The following is a 21,054-nucleotide window of genomic DNA, read 5'->3' on the forward strand; positions in this document are numbered from 1 at the left end:
ATGTGTCATCTTTTTGTAATGATTTCAAATCTATTTATCAATGTTAAACTATTTAGGCAATTTAATAGATATATTACATATATTTATTAAAAATTTTAAAAAATTACATATGGTGAATTTAATTCGAATTTTATACATTTCAAATTTTTTCCGCATCGAACTTCATTCGAATTTCAAAGCTGTCGAACTTCGAATTCGAATTTGAACCTGGTGACTTAGCTCATAACCACAATGTTAGGAAGCCAGAATATGAATTTCAAAATACATCAGATGTATCCATCATGCACAACTCAAAACTTCAATTGTAGGCATAGTTGTGGCTTTTGTATCAAACCACCGAAACTCGCTTGGGGGTTTTTGTCCCCGAAATCAGTATTTTCAAGAGGGCTTTTGTCCTCAAGAAAATTAGAGATACATGTTCTCTCAAACGCAGAAGCAAAAATCATATCAAGTCATTAGCTCTCGAACTCCATTTATAAGAATCTGGAGGGAAAATAATAATAATCTTCCTTTTTCCTCCATAAACTCTTTTTTCAAATTAAATAATTCATTATGTGCAAAAGACCCTCTTGTGCCTAGGAACCCCCCTATAGGCACAACGTAGAACACTTTTAAATAAATAATTATACTTGGTTGCCTTTTTAATATTCTAAAAGAATAATCTTTCTTTTTCCTCTACAAACTCTTTTTTCAAATTAAATAATTCTTTATGTGCAAAAGACCACCTTGTGCCTAGGAACCCCCCTATAGGCACAACTTAAAACACTTTTAAATAAATAATTATACTTAGTTGCCTTTTTAATATTTCCTCTTGATGACAATTTAAATAACAATTACTTAATTAATTAAATAAATCAAACAAATTGCGGAAAGTATCAAAATGAGACATGAAATTTTAATCATACCAGTATGTCATTGAGGACTTAGGATGATGAACTAAAGGCAATTTGGTGACTGTCTAGAATAGCATACTTCTCCAAGTAGTTTGGAGAGCTCCCAAAAGGCTGAAATCACATTTTGAAAGCACCATGAGGCTCGACAAGATCATCTTAACTCACTGCCATGAACAATTCCACTACTTAAATAATCCTATGCTCTTTGAGAACTTAGGAGTTCTCCCTTTCTCATCAATTAGCCTACAAGAAAACTTGGAAAATAGACTAATTGTTCACAAACCAATTATGCTTGAAAAGTGGACATTACAAAATAGCATAAAAATGTCCTCAATTGTGTCTTCCAAATCTGCAATGTGGGATTCTACAAACAAGAATGATATTTATGGTAAAACTGTGTCCCAATGTGGTGAGTTTGGAAAACTGATAACAATAACCTTCTCCAAAGAATCATTGGAAGCATGAATGAATCAACATTGAATTCAAATGTAGCAACAAGTGATGAGAAAGGAGATGAGATCTCAATGCAAGTCATTGGATTACATTGTTCATCCCCAAATGATGTTGTCTCACAAAATGTTTGAGTGAAACAATATGATGATTTCGTATATGTTGGATTATAATGATCAGGTAAAGCAATACCATTATCAATGAGAAGTATTTCATTTCATTAGTTTGTCTATGAATACAATTTTCTTCTGTTTTCTTTCTTTTCACACATAAACAACATTTGCTCTTCTTCCATTTATTAGGAGGATCATGAAGAATAATCAAATGGAATGAATTTACTGTGAGGGACATGATCACATGAACAAGAGAATCAAAAGCAAAAGCACCATATTACCTCCTTGATTCAATCAAGGAGCACCCCCAAGCAAGTACAATGATTTGGAACTTTATATTTTTATATTTAGTGTATTACTAGGTGGTTATGATGTATAGTGATTACAAAGTCTCAAAATGGAGGCAAATGTTGAAAGTCCAATTTTAAAACACTATTAAGAAAAACTAACACCACCTCTACTAGTGTTTGAAAAATTGGGTAGTATAAAAAAATGTGACCCAAAAAGGAGTTTGTATGTGCTCAAACAATTTTCTGAACTTTCAAAAATGGGAACTACTTAGGGTGACCTTTGAGAACTCGTGATTTGTAAAAAAGCTGTAAACCAAAATTACAAAATGATTAAAGCATAAGGTAGGGCATGAAAAATTATTCCAAATAAAAAATTGCTTGAAAGAATCAAATTATATTATTGGGAAATAGGTTCTTGAAGTTGAGCCAAAAACATAGAATGGCCAATTGTGAGGGTTCAAATTTTAAGGATGAAAATCAATGACCTTAGCTGATGGAACATTTTATGGATGAAATGTTCCTTGACTTCAGTGACTATACCATCAACCACAAAGTAATAAATTTTTAATGATCATGTTTTTTGGAAAAACAGTATTTTCACCTCGAAAATCCAGCCTATTAGAGCCAAGAATATGCTTGATTTGTATTGAATGTTCATATAGGTAGCAATGGCAGTTGACTGACAAGTTCATGTGGAATTTTATATAATTTTAGGGTGCAATTTGCCTCAAAATTTGTACCTTAAGAAATTAATTTTGAATTTTCAGATCAAATATATTATATTTCATAATTTGCCTCTCGGACCTTTTGAGTGCATTGGTGATGTTTGCTTGGCTCAAAAATGCATTGTATGAAAGTTGTTGGCCAAAATCTCCTATTTTGAGAAGGTGCTTGCAAATTGAAGGCTTTGATATCATGTTGGGATCCCATATTTGACTCTCATAGCCCATTAGATCTTGTAAAACAATGATAAGCCTTCTATAAGAGATTTCAATAGAGCCAAAGATGCAATAATATTCATACAATATGTGTGTGCCGAGAGAAACTTACAATAACATGTTAAATCCTTGATTATATAGAAAGGGGTGAGATGAGAAGGTAGTTGTAGTCTCTAACCATCTTGTATGTGTATAGGATACATTTCCCTGATTTGTCATGTGCATAGGACAACTATGATAAAGGTGTCATGTGCACATGATTTAGTGTCACGTTTCCTTGATTTGTCATGCACATGTGTCTCAACCACATGATGTGAAACAAAATGATTTTTTTTTGGTAAATGTGGACTTAACAATTGTAAATAGGACTCTCCTAGATAGGTTAAAAGCTATCTAGTTGTATAATATCCTTATTTACACTAACAAAGTTGTTAGTGGGCTTATCATATCCCTATAAATCAAGGTATGTTGATACATGCACTTCTCAATACTATAATATGTCGTTGATTTCAACATAATGTGGGGTTGAATTGTCAATAAGAATCTCTTTTCGAAATTGGCATGTATATCAATGTCTATTTGATATGCAATGGTAATGTTTTACTTTGTGAGTTTTCTCACTTGCATTAATGTTTGTGAATAATCTGCTAACTTAGGGAAATTTTATGAGTGCCATTTGGTGTATCACAAGGATTTTTAGAGAACTAGTTAATCAACCTGTGAATAAGATCATAGAGGTTAGAATTACCAAGCAGCTCTACTCCATTATATCATAGTAAAACAATATGTAAGAGAGGGAGGGAGGTTTCAGAATACCAAAGAGAGGTAGAGGAGGGAAGAAGATAGATTTTGCAAATTATTTCAAATATATTCAAGATATTTGCGTGTAATTACCATTCCCTTGAAAATTTTATTTATAATTGAGCTAAAGAGGAAATTCTAATAGAATTTTTATAATGTGTTAATTAGTGATCAATACAAACTAATGTTTATGGGAAAAGATTATTTCAAAGAACGGTTCTCATTTAGCCAAAACCAAGAAGTGAGAACAAGAGGGGTATTATAAAGATCTCAAATAGGATGGTAAGCCTCAAGAGGATAAGTGAGAAGGAAAGAAGTCAAAAAATCCATGCACTTTTTGTCGCTACCTACTAACAAAAGTGCTAATAGTAGAGTGATTTTTCCAAGAAATTTAATAGAAAGATTCTTCCTATCAATCACAATGATTGCTTCGTTGTGGCATACATTGCTTTGCATTCTCTTACATCTAACCATAGATAGATTGTGGATTTTGGTACTTTAAAAATCCATATATCCAATAAATAGAAAAGTATGCTCAGTTAATGTGCTGTCATTTTCAATATACTCATAAATAAAAATAAAAGTACCCTTTTGGTAGGGTTACACCATATAATGTTCTTTAAAGAAGAAACCACCCCAAGGTATTATTGACGGGTGTTTTGTGACACTCTCCAACACAAAATAAAATACGCTAAGTATTATATCCTCTCTTGGATAAGAAAACTTTAAATGCTAAAGATATGATCAAATAAGGTTACCCCAAGGTTCCTATTGTCAGGTCTTGACGATGCGAGGGATAAACACAGTGAAAAATGATGTGATTTGTTGTTTACACAAAGGGACTTACACAATTGTTCAAGATTTTATCAATTCTTTCCTAAAGAAAACTTTAGCAAATTTTTGACCTCGAGACCTTCAATGACATCAGATTTTGCAATAATGATTGATGCTCTTTCAAACTAATCCTAAGAATGATTTCAAATAAAATGCAAAAGAGAGAAAAGGTTTAGAAATCTAATCTATTCTTAAGGACAATGATGATAATGGATAATGGTTTAGATAAACATGTTGGAGTTATCTTTTATTAGCTAATAATTATTTATTTAATTATTAGTCTATTATACTCCATGCTTAAGCTAAACTTAGGAATCTTAAAATTCTTTAGGGTTTTCTCCTTTAGGGTTTCGAGTATCCTCTTATAAAGATTCTCTCTTTGTACTTTCATATCAACTGTAATTATTGAATTGCATTCTTGTTGCACAATCAATATGACTCCTCTTTTTTGGATCTTTGAGTTCTGGCTTCCATAGCTTTTTTGCTTCTCTCCTTCTGTGATAGGTTTGCATGCAGGTGATCTTTGGAAGCTGTAGAGTTGATTTTTCCTCAACTCCAATATAGTATCAGAGCTCTAGATCTGCATGCCCCTGTTATTTTCATGAGAGATTTTGGGTCTTGTTCTTCAGATCTATGTTTTTGGGGGTTTGTTCAGTTGTTTTTTTCCATTTCTGGGGGTAGCTGATTTTTTTGGTATGTTTTGGTGCCAAAAGGACCTCACAGTTGGATTCAAAAGGCTGATCACATGAATTTTGATATATAATTTGCCTATTTTCGGTGACATGGGCATCTAGGACATTTTTTTTGGCACGTTTTTTCAAGGCACGGAAATCCGTACAGCTATACCTACAAATGTGTCAGAAAATTTTCGTCAAAAAAATAAAAATAAATAAATAAATAATTTTTTTTAACCCTCTATGTCCTACAAGAGGGGTTTTTTCTTTTGGCCGTAACTTGGTCATACAGAGGCACTTTTTCAAAAACTTTATATTGTCGGAAAGCTCTTTTCGAGCTCTCTTTAGATCTCGAGGTTTGAATTTTTGATTTTTCTTTTTTGATAGCGTTTTTTCTTGTCAAAGCCAGAGGTTCTTTTTTGCACTCCAGGAGACATAACTTGAGCATCCTAACTCCATTTTTTCGAAAACTTTATATCGTTGGAAAGCTTGTTCAATGTTCTTTCCATTCATATGAGTTTTTTTTCCAGATTCTTCTCCAGGTATATTTTATTCAATTTTTTGCTTTTCAGCACTCTGGTGAATATCTTGGATGTTTCAGGTCCTGGAATCTCTTTCTTTGAGTAGGATGTCTTGTCTTTGGCTGTTCTTTTTGTTTCCAGTCTTGTCTCTTCTGATCATTGTAGCATTTTATTTGTGCAAACACACTGAGATAAAGTGCCACCATGCATTGTATACTTCGGATCTTGCACATCTTGTGTCTTATTGTACATGCACTACTTATAAAGTGCCATGGGGGGGTTGATGTTTGCCCTTGTTTGCCATCTAGCTTTGTCACGTGAGTGTTCCTTTCATGACATTATCCTCATGATGCGTGTCAAGTGAGTGTTCCTTCCACGACACTGTACTTTTTTTGCACCTTCGATGTTCCTGGTTCTTCGTCATGCAGTTCTTGTTGGCCGTTCTTTTCAGTGTACCTGTCTCTCTCCCTTTTCAACATTATGGGGAGGTTTGTCCTGTTGTTCTAATGCTTCCTTGGTTCGATTGATCAACTTTTCAGGCTTTGGTGTTTCATGCCATCTGTATCTTCGAGTTCAGTTGTTTGCCTTCGTTTGCCATCTGATTCGAGTAGTGTCATTTGAGGGCACTTATGTAGATTACAGTCTTCTCTACCTAGTCATGTTCTATTTCAGTGGAGGTTCTTCAGATCAGCAGTTACTCTTCGACAGTGTTTGCAGCTATTTCATGCTTCAGTGGTGTTCTTCATTCTCTTTTTTTTGTTCTTATCTTCTGGAACACTCTTGTTTGGAGGCTTCTTAATTCTTTACTTGAGCTTTCATCTCTTCTTGGAGAGGAGTTTTGTTCCCACAAGGTTTTCTCTTTTTTCTCCATTTTACAGAGATTTTATTGTACTTGGGTACCTCATCAGGCCTAGTTGTCGAGACCCATTGTTAATTTCATGCATTTTTTACATGCTTTTTTAGTCCTTAGTTGTTTTTTAGCTACTCCTTAAGTTCATCTTAACGGGGGGTGTTGGAGTTATCTTTTATTAGCTAATAATTATTTATTTAATTATTAGTCTATTATACTCCATGCTTAAGCTAAACTTAGGAATCTTATAATTCTTTAGGGTTTTCTCCTTTAGGGTTTCGAGTATCCTCTTGTAAGGATTCTCTCTTTGTATTTTCATAACAACTGTAATTATTGAATTGCATTCTTGTTTCACAATCAATGTGACTCCTCTTTTCTAGATCAATGAATTTTGGCCTCCATAGCTATTTTGCTTCTCTCTTTTTGTGATAGGTTTGTATGTAGGTGATCTTTGGGAGCTGTAGAGTTGATTTTTCCTCAACTCCAATAAAACAAATTCCTTATGGAACTACTTTCTACTTGACCAAAGATAGCTCACAACGCCATAGAAAGAGTGCAAGCTTCAAAGGTAGTAAAAGATTTTTATATTGTAAACATCCATTCAAATACCCAATACTAGTGCAATCAAAATGAACACCCACAATGGAATTGTTGCTAAAATAAGGTTCAAACTAACCATGCAAAATAATTTTCAATCAACAAACCACAAATGATATGAACCATCAAATGTCTTATCATTTCACCATCAACTCACTACATTGTACTGCAGGAGGAAAACCAACAACTTGTACAATTCCATTTTGCATCATCTTCCTAGCTATCTTTAATGAATTGTGTCCATCGTGCCCATACAATCGTTCTTTGAACTTCTCCATATCTATATGTCCAAGGTTTGTGTCTCCAATCTTCCTCCATTGTGAAATGATCTTTGACTTTGGAAGCACCCCTTTGAAATCATTCTTCATTTGGGATTGCTTTGACATACCTCTAGTCTTACTCCTGACATCTACTCCTAAAAGAAAAAAAAACTTTGAATTACAATTGTGAATAGATTGCTAGGTTTTTAAGTGAAATGCAAGAAGATCATGATAAAAAAAATTAAAGTTCAAGACCATGCATTCCTAATTCATCTTGAAGAACTTAAAAAGAAACTTCATGTAATTCATTCTTCAAAGAAAAGTTGTGAAACACATTTTATCCTAAAACAACATCAACAATTCACAAAAAAATGCTTCACAAACCCTTCCAAACTCTGAATTTTTCTGGAAATGATGTTTCCTATAGTTTTAAAATCTGGAAATACTGAATTTGTGAAGAGATCCGCTCAAATTTGAATGTAAATCACCTTGTATTTCCTCCAAGAAATCACTTCTCCTTAAGGTTTTCAATGACAGATCATGTACTTCCTTCCTCTTTCTTTCACTACTTGCTTCAGACCTGATTTTCTTGCACAAATCCATCTCTATCTGCTGTAATTCTTTCTTTATTCTGATCCTTATTCACTGACTTCTGCTCTCAATCAGACTTGTTCTGCTTTTAAATTGTTTTGAGTGATGTGAAAATGACTCCCTTGATCTTGCATATATAGGCGCCCAAAGGCAGTTACATCTTCTTTACAAGGGTCGGCTAGGTAAGGATTTTATTCTTTTTTTATTCAAATTGCAATTTTTTTCTATTTCAATTTGGCCTTCTTCTCATGGATTATTGCATTTTAAAATTGAATTTTGGAGGGAATTTTATGCTCTTCATTTCAGGTTGCCCACCTTGCATTGTCTTTGCACTTTATCTTGGCATTTTGGAGAGAACTTATTCATTTTTCACTTCAGGTCAGTCTTGGTTTGATTTCAAATTGTTTTCACACTTCTTGTCATAGGAAAGTCAACCCTTTCATGCATAACTAACCACACTTAGCGGAAATGTCAATAATACATGCACAAACCTCTTGGCGGAAATTTTCCTTGTTCTAGAACAAAAATACTTAGTGCTTGGCAGAAATTTAGGTGTGCAAGGAACTCTTGGGCAGAAATTCTCCTTGTGCAAGAACAAAATCCAAATCCCAACTTAGTTCCGGAATAATCTTTCATTGCAAAATCGGATTTTCACTTTGAATGTTCATTCATTATTTCACCTTCTCCCTACAACCTCGTCCATTCACATTCATATTCCTTCATTTTCAAACCTCAAGTTTTGAGTTGTCGCTTTACCAAATTGGAATTCCATGATTTCCACCCTAGATGTCACTTCTACACGAGCTCATTTCATAATATTGCTGCTTAACCAAGTTCGTCTGACATTTCCGACCTTCCTTTGAACAATTACTCTTGCAGTTTTGTTCATCATGAAAGACAACTCAACTTCTTACATTTTTTCCAAGGTTGCCTTCCTTTCCTTTACTTGGAGTGCTTCTCTTCAATTTTGACCTCCTTTCGTAATTTTCATGTTTTGACCATTACCTCCATGTTTTTGCTCCTCTCATGGATTTGTCATGCTTTCCTTGGAACTATTTCACTCTCATCCTAGAATTAGTTTATTGCTCCTTGTCCTAACCTTATATTTTCCAGATTTGCTTGAGGATTATTCACTCATTCTCTCCCAAGACTTTAACTTTGTTTTGCATTGGAACACTTGCACATTCCTAATCCTAAGCAAGGAATTTCCTTAAGTTGGATGGTGAATTGCATGTTCACTCCTTATCCTAGACTTGGATTTCCTAACTCAACCTACCCATTCTTGACTCGATCATACCAACCTTTGCACTCTTACTCATTTCATGGATTGACCAATGTTTTCTTCCAGATTGTCAAGACATTGCTACCTTCTCCCAACAACTAGGAGACCAAAACTACTGACAATCTAAGCAAAACAACTAAGCTAACAATCAAAAAGAGGGGTCCCCATTGGCAATGAGGCGATGTGAAAAGGTCACAACAGGTATCTCCTTAACGTAGGTAAAATTGACTCTGATTCAACTTTTAATGATGGTTTCTGCTCCATAGATGCTTTATAATAATTGTTGTTGCTTCTCTAATTCCATTTTGGTCCATTGTCATTTGTCTTCCGATGCCATGCGCATCCATAATTTTTACTTTTCTGACTGCAAGTATACCCATAATCATCAATACTTTGGTACTACGGCACTTTACCATGCCTCTGTTAATGATTAAGTTTGATCTGGTTCATGGATTATTCTGTTTCCCAAAATATGGTGTTTGTGAAGCCTGAGTACTTGCCAAGCACACTAAGGAGAAGTTTGAGAAGGGAAAAGCATGAAGAGAAAAGTCTCATTTTCTAATTGTACATAGTGAATTTAGTTATAATCACATACAAAGCTGTATTTCAATTATCATTAAATACTTTGCAATGGTAGAATAGAATAGGAACCAAAAATCAGCTGAATCTTACAGAAATCCTTGCCTGCACATGGAGAGACAACACCACATAATGATAGACATTCTATTATATGCTTTCAGGGACTAGTGAATGTTTACATCTTCAAATTTACTAAACTTATTATCAACAGAATCACCTTTAGAGAATGCTTACTGGCATCTGAGTTTAGGTTAGTAGTTTAATGATGAATTTATGCCGTTACCAATTGCTACTAAGTGGGCTATGAATATAGTATATACTGATTCAAGTGCAATCAGAAAATAGCTCTTAAATAGTGTAAGAGACTATTACATACGTAAAACTTAAAAGTACTACCATATATGCTTAATTCAGAGCAACAGAAGAAGTTTGCATTTAAAGTTTGTTAGCATCAATTTTTGCATAATTTCTTTCTTTCTTTCTGATGCTGGTAGTGGTGCCCAAAAATTCCTCTCTTCTTTTATAAATGCCCAGCAAAGTGCAGATTTTGGAAAGAGTGAGGTTATATCCCAGGTGAAAGTCAGGTCTGTTCACATCTTCTTTATGGGCAGTGTGGTCCTCTATCTCTGCCGATGCATCTCTGCCCTATTATAACTATTATAATAGATGGGTGGGGGAGGGGGACCTGAAATCAATCCTCCCTTTGATCTACCGATGCACTGAGATCAATCCTTCCTCTGATCCATTGATGCACTTCAATCTGATGCTCTCTAATCTGGCATAGGTCATGATTCATTTTCACAAATGTGAACCAGTTCTCTATTCAACTACACTTGGTGAAAACTTATTAAATTTCCCATCTTTTTGTAATAAGGCACAAGACTTTATGTTTCTGGAATAATATTAAAGCTACAAATTATGCTTTAGATTCATTGTGATTGAGAGATTCTTTGTAATATGCTTGCCAAACTGATTTCTAACATATGAAATTTAGTGTATTAAGTTATTAAAAACTGAGGAAAAGTTTGGCTTATAAAGACTTTATAGCTATGTTTGTTGGGTCCTTAACTCTTACATATTGATTTTGTATGGTTTCTAATTAGTTTAGTTTCAATAACTGGGACCTTAAGGAACTCTGTGCCTAAATGTATCAGGGTTCTTTATTCTTGTACAAAACCCATGTTAAATTACTAATGATAGAGATTCTTCAGTGCTGCTTGTTATCGTGATAATTCAGTTGTATGATATCAAAATGCATCACATGTATGCAGGAACCAGATGCAGCATTAGGTAATGGAGGTTTGGGTAGGCTTGCATCTTGTTTTCTTGATTCAATGGCAACCTTAAACCTTCCAGCATGGGGTTATGGGTTGCGCTACAGATATGGTTTATTCAAACAAAGTATCACAGAGAAGGGCCAGCAAGAATCTGCAGAAAATTGGCTTGAGGTTTGATTTTTTATTGTTAAATTTATATTATCTAATTTTTCAGGATGCTGGCTTATGGTGTTGGAAAGTTATAATAATTTTTCTCTTTTGGCTGCATTGGAAACAGAAATTCAGTCCATGGGAGATCGTCAGGCATGATGTCGTCTATCCTGTAAGATTCTATGGCAAAGTGGAGGTTTGTGCAAGTGGAGTGTAAGTTTATATCTGTGCAACTTTTACTGTTGAAAAGTCAAATTGCTTTGTAAATTATGTAAAATCCGTAGACAGTTCCAAATTTGAGTGGAATAGCTACATCTGTTCAATTTTAAGTCAGAGTTGTACCTAAGTAAGATTATTTTTGTTTCCAACGAGAAAAAATCCAGACATTTCCTTAATTCTTACCAGTGCATACAATATTTGAGTTAATGCTCTCTATTAATGACTTTCCAAAGCCTCAAATAGAGTTCTTATCATTTTATGCACAACTCTCTTGCCTATTAAATACACCACAGATAAGGCTTGCTGTGTTCATATAAAGTTACTGGACAATTGATAGTGAGTCATTTTACTGCTGAAAAGATCACCGTATCTTTGTATTTTCAACAAATTGTTTGGCATTTGCTTTCAAGTTTGATTTGATTTGGTGCTAGATGCAGTCAATGTTATCTATGTATGCTCATTACTCCCAATATCCCAACAGGATTACTAATTTCCTACATTTTTTCTGTTGAGTCTATCATGAAAGGATCTTATTTCTTCTATTTTAATTTTTTGAGCATATGTGGTAACTAATTCTCACAATCTATTTATGATTATACAATGTGAGAAATGTGTTGGATATGAAAGCAAATAATTTATTATCTGGTCCACACATGTGTGAGCTCTGTTGTTGTGTGATATATCATGCAGAATCTTATTTAAAGAAAACTCTAATTAGGTGAGGAAGAGAAATTAAGTAGGAAGGATATTACATTGTGTTTAATTACTGTAACATGACTTCTTTAGTTCTTTGTAAATGATACCCATTAAATGACCCAGGCCCAGCATAATGAGAGCATGCATTCTTTTTTATGAACCCTGTTATGGAAACCATGCAAAAAAATATGGACACAAGCTAAGATGCCCGGTTGCATGAACTACAAAGAACCCTTTATTTGGCTGAAGCCCGAAAACTTGTGCAAGAAACTTTGGAAGATTATAAAAATAAAAAGATTCTTTCTTGCAATTTTGTAAATTAATTCTTCAACGAGGTCCCTTAACATCTGCAACATTTTACCATTAAAAAGAAAGAAAAATGGAAATTATATTGATGTACATACATGACCAAAAGTAGTTCAATGGGACTCGAGTGCAGCAGTTTACAATAGAAAGTTCTAGGAAGAGAAATCTAGAAAGGCCCCACAAAGGGGAAGAACAAAAGAAAAAAAATAGAAATTAAGGCACTACCACAAGAAACTAGTACATATACCTAAGAAGGGGGACAAGAACCCCAACGTGCAAATGTTGAGGAAAAATGAAGATCATCGAGTATCACTATCTAGACTAGAAATGGTGAAGTCACTGGTGCCATCATTGATCATTGGGAAGGGACTGATAAAAGATCTGATAATGCTCATTGAGTAGTGCCGAGGGTGGGGACGCTTAAGCAAGATACTCCTCCTAGGATCACATCTAAAATCCAAGGCTGAAATAACCCCTATTTTAGTGAAAAAGCTTGTAATATGCATCTACTCTTGTGACTAGGAGATTGGCCAAAGACAAGTAGATGTTGTTCGATGAGGAGAAGCTAAACCATGCAATTAGGAAGAAACAAGACCAGATGCATAGGAGGAACATGTTAACGCAGAAGCTGTGAGAGATGGCGTCTGACTTATGCTATCGACATCTATAAGAGAAGTAGCAATATCCAAAGGTCATTTAGGGTTGTTGGGCTCTTGGATATGTTGGAAGATGGAGGCTATCAACTTGGGGACTATGGAATCCCAAGAAACCTCATGTAAGGATTTTTGCTGAAGGGTGATGGCCTCCCAAAGATAAAGAGCCAAACATTGCTGATCTAGATCTTCTAAAGAAAGTAGACAAATTAATGTCCGAATCCTTGTAGAGATAATAATATCTCCCTTGGATCTCATAGCAATGGGTAATTTAAAGATAAAATGCTCCTCGATCTTTGCCTCTTAGAGGGAGCAAAGATGGTAGTCTACTTCGGGCAAGGAATATGATGATCTGTTCAAGGTGCAATCAATCTTGATCTGGTAGTGTTTTAAGGCAAAATTGATTCCAAGGTATTATTGGGAACCTTTGCAACTCTGAAGATGACTAATCTAATAATTTGCTGATGGAAGTCCTTTAGTGGAAAGAAAGAGAGCGTATTTGAATCTATTGACACACAAGGTTAATGAGCACTACACATGCTTGAATCTCTAAACAACAAACTTGCACAAAGTATTGAAGAACACTATTACTTCATTATTATTGTCTAAGTTGCCGATTATATATATATATATCAAGTACTTGTAATATTGTGGAATGGGGCTCAGTAGTCTACTCAGGAAACTAGGAATCAAATCCAATCCCATCAATTACATTGGAGAACAACCACACCAGCTTCCTATCCTAGCATATTTCTTTGCCTTTTTCCAAAAAGGAGAGCTTTCTATGTGAATCTGCTTTCACATCATTTGCATACACTTCTCATCAATTCACACACAATCCATACATACAACTTCTTCAACCACACTCCTTAAATATGAGATGAGAGGGAGGAGATAGGAGGACTATAGGTTTCGGGGTTCGAGGAGATGGGATACCTTGTTGTGGGCGATTTGCCCTTAGGACTAGGGTGTTGTGGGCGCCCATAGAGAATCCTTTAGCAAACAAACAATTTCACACAAGGAATAATATCGAATCATAAGCAAATATCACTTCATCAAAGGAAAAGTAGATAAAAATTGAAATGATTTCTCCTTTGCCCAAACCCTTATTTTGTAGGAACCTTTGACAAAACAAAATATTTTTTTAGATAAATTACTGATTAGGCCGACCTCCAATGGTCAAGTGTAGTCATGGGGATTAAATTCCATCGGGGAGGGGGAGTACCTGCCCCATTTCAAATTGGGGCCTGATTTTGGAGGACTAGGGAATTTTGGGGTGCCCTCCTTTTTGGGGCTATAGGCACCTATCCGACAGCAAAGCTCTACCCTAGTTTACTATGAGGGACAAACCAATTATGGTATGGTGGGCGCCCTTTTGTATTTTTATGTGGACAAAGCATGCCATTGTTGAGTGATATATATATATACACACACACATATATATGTTCAAAATTATAAACTATAAGAAGAGTGATACTCAAATCTGCAATTGCCTATAAATAGAATTTTTAAATACCTCATAATATCATATTCATAATTTGAAAAGTGATAATACTCAAGTCTCAAAATGTCATTACCAATGAACATTTAAATTACAATCGATATATAATGTTCTTATTCTTCTTCATCAGAAGCATCAAGGTGAACATTTGTTTAAACTTCATTTTAACCACAATCTATTAGATTGCCACTCAAAGAGAGATATAAATGTGTCTTCTTATAACAATATTATGTCAAATTATAGGTGCTTGTTTATAATAATTGATTTTTTCATATTAAGACATCAACATTGGATTTCTCTTCATTTTCATGTTTCCTGCAACAATTCATGCAGCTTATATCGTATATATTGTGTTGCACAATATTTTAATCCCAATAAAGATTAACACATACATTATGTGAGCAAGCTTTGGAAAACTATAATTTCTTTTTGTTCGTTTTGATTCCGTAAGTGAAGCTGTAGATTGCTTCTTATAAAAGTTAAAACATTGAATTGTAGTTGCTTATCTTACAATAATTGATTTTGTTGTCAATACGCAATTTAAGATTTTGATTACAAGTACTCTGTGCACTAATATTTGTATTGATGTTGAATCTATAGCCACAAATGGGTTGATGGGGAACAACTCCAAGCACTGGCATATGATGTTCCAATTCCTGGATATGGGACAAACAATACTATCAGTCTTCGCCTTTGGGAAGCAAAGGCTCCTGCTGAAGATTTTAACCTTAATGAATTCAATGATGGGCAGTATGAGAATGCTGCACATCTTCACTCAAAGGCTCAACAGGTGTAGAATATAGAAGATTAGCTATGCTTTATGTAATTATTATAGTCTTCTCATATATGAAACTATAGCATAATTTCAAGAATTCTGAAAAAATAGTCGTTGAAATCATAACCAAAAGTCATATCTTCAACAGCACCGAGACATCTTGAATACACCTTCAATCTTTTGACTATAAAGTAGGGATTGCATGATAAAATGCTTTGCAATGCATTTCGAATTGGAGATGATCTGTATTCCTAACTTTTAACTTTAATGGTTCTGGAAATTCACATGTTGAAGACCAGTCGACAGCTGTCTTAGGCTAGAGTCCAAAATTTCTGACTTGCTTCTACCTATTGTCATTAATATTCATCTTAAATTCTGTCTTTTTGAGATATTTTAATTTTTTCCTTTGACCCATTCCATTATGTTAAAATTTGTGGAAAAGAATGTATTTCAAATAGCAGAGAAATGTTACATGTTGAAGTGTAATGCTGTACGTTTTGACATTATTTGGCATATTGCAATTTTTTCCTATTCCTTTTCAAGGTATATTTGTTTTTCTCATTTACACTTTCATTTTCTAAATACATCACTTGCTCTTTGCAGCAAATTTCATCTTCTGCTTCCAGTAGTTTTCAACTCTGAAATCTAGTGCTAGTACACCTTTTGATCATTAATTTCATATTTGCTTTGGTGACATTTTTCCAATTCCTTAGCTCCCTCATAGCTTCCTCCTCCAAAGGATGTTTTTGGTCCAGGTTCACTTTTTGTATGTAAATGATTTATTTGATTTCTTTTTTTCCTAAAAAATAGAAGGGGTTATGCTTTGTCCAAATCAATTTTATCTTGCTAAAATTACCATTGTTTTTGGTGGATGTATTGTATGTACTAGCAATAATTTAGCAAGTGACAAGTGTGAGCAAAATGTTACATTTATGATATTTATGACGAGCAATCAACACATTAACACAATGTAATATTTCTAAGGCATGGTAATTGTAAGACCTCAACTCAGTTCACTGGTTTTTGTTACTTGTGCTATGTCCAACAAGTACCATCCCAGTTAGCTTTGCACTCTTCAGTTTTACTGAATTTTTATATGTGATCAACGAATATTGAGAATTTCAGCCAGTAAAATATTATATTCAAAGCAATTCTAGAATTTAGAACTAGATGCAACAAATTTGTCTCACCTGTATACTTGTTTCTGCCATGAATCCTCACCTTAATTCTGTTGAGATTTGGAAACTAGTTATTCTAACCAGTACAGCTTGAATAATTCAACATACCAAGCTAAGGAATAGCATGTGGCAGTTTATTAGCAGAGATTGCATAGTAGACTTCCATAGCTTGGAGGAGTGTAGTCTTAGTGTGTCCTTGTAATTTGGGCTGTAGGTTGTTTTTTTCTTCTTCTCTGAGATAAACTCTTCGTCATTAAGCATGTTGAATTGCAGCCAGTAAATATTATGTTCAAAGCAATTCCAGAATTTAGAACTAGATGCAACAAATTTGTCTCATCTGCAATCTAATGAATAGCATGCGGCAGTTTAGCAGAGATTGTATGGTAGATTTCCATAGCTTGGAGGAGTGTAGTCTTGGTGTGTCCTTGTAATTTGGGCTGTAGGCTGTCTTTCTTCTTCTCTGGTGTATACTCTTCGGCATTAAGCATGGCTAGATGTGACTTGGATTTGCATCACCATTGAATCATATTCTGTATCTGTAATTGCATGATTCAGAAGCAGAACAAATTCAATATGATTTTTTTTTTCCTAGAATAAAGTGAACTTCGGTAATAATAACAGAAATGTTTGACTGTTCATGTTGTTTGCTAATCCTTGTTTGTGATTTTTGCAGATATGTGCTGTTTTGTACCCAGGAGATGCCAAAGAGGAAGGAAAGCTTCTTCGTTTAAAGCAACAGTTTTTTCTCTGCAGTGCCTCTTTACAAGTATGATGAAAATCACCCTCTGCAAAATGGAATATTTCCTTGAATTTAAATATTGAACTTATCTGAATATAATATTCAATTTCGCCACGTTTTTGCGTCAATTAGTATGATGCTTGAAATTTAATTCTTTGCACAGTTTGAAATATGTGGTGTAGCTTTAGCTTATATTATATAACTATGCCAAATATTGTAAGAGACAATTTTTTCAAACATTCTGGAGCTTGCTCTCTCACTACGATGAGCCTAAACACAACTTGGATTACTTATCTAATTACAATTGTTCTATAAAGATCTCACTTGACTGTGAATGAACGTCCAGTTCCTGTAGTATTTTTATCTTTTTTATTGATGAGAAAGCTATGTAATAATAAATATAAGCTACTTGCTGGATGTACTTATTAGGATATTATATGAAGAAACTGTGTAATCGAGGCTGTACTGTTTTGATATTATATGAAGAAACTGTGTAATCAAGGCTGTACTGTTTTGCATTTATCAATATCAAAAGTCATTCTGACCTTATGTGTTTATAATCAGACCTTTATCTTAGAATATAGATGTGAAATATAGAATTTGTCCAAATGAATAGCCAGTGTTACGATTTGCTTGAGAAAGACCTTGTTTCAGAAAAGCTATTATTGGTTATTCTGTTTCTTGAGATGTGCAATATATTATACAAATCAGCTATAAGATGGTGAGCATTATATTTATTTTTGGAATTTGTATAAAATTATCCTTGAACATGTAGACCTGTTCAATCATATTACCTAGAGGTAGCATTCAATTTTTTGCAGTTTTCTTTCTTTTATATCAACATTTGTAACTGTTGCTATTCTCACAATAAAATATACTTTTTACTGAGTGATGATTATGTATTGTTGCCACTGATCTTATGAAGACTATGATAGATTCATCTGCTTGCAAGACCTTCCAAAGTAAAGACTGTTCAATCTTTCCTCTTTCTACATAAGAAAGATAATAGCTTTTTCATACTGTGAGAAAAAGGGCTAACAGCGAATGTTACTCTTATAATCCTTAGCAAAGCAGAGGGCACAGACAGAATTCAACACTGTTATGATAGGGCAAGGGAAAGTAGAGCCACACATTTCCAAATGTTTTCATTCATCCACAACCTTAAAGTCAAAGGGCCCTAGATGAGTAGATTCCATGAAGCAGAAAATTGATATCTTTCAGCAATCAACTTCATACAACCTCCACGACTCTTTCTTCCAAATGTTCTTCATTGCACTCTTGGCACAAAATATTGAGAAAAAGGGTAGAAGGGTAAGTGCATAAATGGGGGACAAATTAGTGGCCAACTTTGAGATTTTCAGTAAAATCAAAATGTGTATGTGCTATATAAGAAACATACAAGCCATAACACGTACACCTTATGTTAAATTTAAGCAATTAGATGTTAATCTAACCAATTAAATTATAATCAGACTGTGAATAAACAGTAATAACAATAAAGCACAAGACACAAGACACCAAATACCTTGGGAAAACCTCTCTCTTGGTGGAAAAACCCAGCATCAAAGATTCAGATCAGATCTCTTATTTATAAGCAGATTACATGAATAGTATATATCAGATTACTTATCTGATTGTAGTATCGATCTAGGGCAGATTCAAACCAAGTATATGCATCTGCAAAATATCAATCTTTAGAAGGGGCAGAATATCGACACCAATTTGCCCAGCAAGCTGCCTAATAAGTTTGCTCAATGATCAGATAAGCTCGCAGCAGTATGAAGGCTTAGGTCGCTCACCAGCTTTGCACACTAATATCCAAGTTCGCTGATTAAGTTCGCATAAGGCATATGATATATTTGCTTGATGAAAAATGATGTGTTTGAGGTATGAAATGAATCTTGTTTATATACAAGATTCATACTCATGTTTTCCCCCAAGTCCGCTAGACAAGATTGCCGCCACTTTACATAATTTTCGGAATTTGCTTTTAGCACCTAATTTGGGGCCTACATAATTTACAAGTTACAACACGTTTCATTTTGAGCCCAGCCCAATAGACATGTAATCGCTCAAATTATTACAAAATGATTAATATTTTAATTGCCACTAGGCAACATTAAAATATAATCCGAACTTAGCTATCCATTTCAACACTCCCTCTTAGCTAGGGAGGATTATAACAAGCAATCACATATTGTAATAATACATCATGGACCTCTTCATCTTACATTGCCCGTAGAGGATGAAGGGTGACCTGGAAGAAACCAACAAAACTTTCCATCTTGCATTGCCCGCAGAGGGTGGAAGAGGTCTTTCACCTCAACCTTCTCCCAGAGAAGGAAATATTGTCACCTTGCATAGCCCGCAGAGGGTGGAGGATGCAAACTAAATTGCATTACTAAGATTGAGACTCCCTCTCAATCAATGTTGTGTTCTCCACAATTCCAAGCTTCTCTCTGAAGTACTCAAACTTCACTCGAGCTAGAGGCTTGGTGAGAACATCTGAAACCTGTTCATCAATGCAGATATATTTCAACTGGATGACACCTCTTTGTGCCACATCGCGAACATAGTGATAATGAGTTTCCACATGTTTTGACCTGTCATGAAACACGGGATTATTAGACATTTTAATACAACTCTGATTATCACAGTAAATAACAGTGGATTCTCAAGGTTGTCCAAACAACCCAGCAAGAAGCTTGCGAAGCCAAACTGCTTCTCTATTTGCTACACTTGAAGTAATGTATTCAACTTCTGCAGTATTTAGTGCAACTGAGGACTATTTCCTATTGGCCCAAGAGATCATAGCTGAACCCAAGCTGAAACAGATTCCTGAAGTGTTTTTCCTGTCAGTAACACTTTCAGCCCAATCAGAATCAGAGTAGCCTTCCAAATTGATTACTGTGTTGATTGGATACTTTAGACCTTAGCCAATTGTTCCACGCAAGTATCTCAGGATGTGCTTGGCTGCCACCAACTGAACATGCTTTGGCTGGTTCATGAATTGGCTAAGTGCACTCATTGCATAGCAAATATCTGGTCTAGTGTTGACTAGATACATCAAGGATCCAATCAACTGCCTGTACTTTGAAGGATCTACAAAATCAAAGTTAGTTGTAGAAATACTCAACTTCTTCAAGTTAGTTTCCATAGGAGTAGACATAGGTTTTACAATCCATCATACCAAACCTTTTCAATATATCAATAGTATATTTACCTTCTTAGAATAATTTCATTAGGTCTTTGCCACACTTCTAACCCTAGAAAGTAATGCATTAGACCTAGATCCTTCATTTCAAATTCAGTAGCTAATTCTTTCTTACACCTAATGATGAGACTATCTTCACCGGTTAGAAATAAATCATCAACATATAAAACTAGAATTAGCATTTCACCATTAAATACTTTAAAGTAAATGTTAGGGTCGACATCATTCTTATAAAATCCTAAGCCAACTAAGTACTTATCAATTCTTTCATACCAAGCTCTAGGGGCTTGCTTGAGACCGTAGAGAGCTTTCTTCAATCTGCACACATGAGTCTCTCGATTATGAATCTCATAACCTTCAGGTTGTTCAATATAGACTTCTTCCTCAATAACACCATTAAGGAAGGCAGTCTTTACATCCATTTGATGTAATTTCCAACTTTTGGCTGCAGCAATAGCTGTAATAGTTCTAATAGAAGTATATCTAGCAACAGGAGCAAATGTTTCTTCATAATCTATGCCTTCCTTTTGAGAAAAACCACGAGCTACAAATCTAGCTTTATATTTCTCTATACTACCATCAACGACATGTTTAATTTTAAACAACCATTTGGAAGAAACAACGGACTTACCTTTAGGTCTAGGCTCAATATTCCAGACATCATTCTTGATGA

The 21,054-nt window shown here is 34.6% G+C and overlaps 1 protein-coding gene across 3 annotated transcripts in view; it reads left to right on the forward strand.

The window, feature by feature from the left end:
- LOC131054675 (alpha-glucan phosphorylase, H isozyme) overlaps positions 1 to 21,054 on the forward strand; it is a 67,514-nt gene that overhangs the window by 16,701 nt on the left and 29,759 nt on the right. For all 3 annotated transcript variants that reach the window (XM_057989233.2, XM_057989231.2, XM_057989232.2), the window contains 4 exons: positions 10,945 to 11,121; positions 11,228 to 11,313; positions 15,076 to 15,265; positions 17,102 to 17,194. In XM_057989233.2, the coding sequence (XP_057845216.2) occupies positions 10,945 to 11,121; positions 11,228 to 11,313; positions 15,076 to 15,265; positions 17,102 to 17,194 (546 nt within the window). The remainder of the gene's footprint in view (positions 1 to 10,944; positions 11,122 to 11,227; positions 11,314 to 15,075; positions 15,266 to 17,101; positions 17,195 to 21,054) is intronic.

The sequence above is a fragment of the Cryptomeria japonica genome, chromosome 8, assembly GCF_030272615.1.
Source record: "Cryptomeria japonica chromosome 8, Sugi_1.0, whole genome shotgun sequence".
NCBI lineage: Eukaryota > Viridiplantae > Streptophyta > Pinopsida > Cupressales > Cupressaceae > Cryptomeria > Cryptomeria japonica.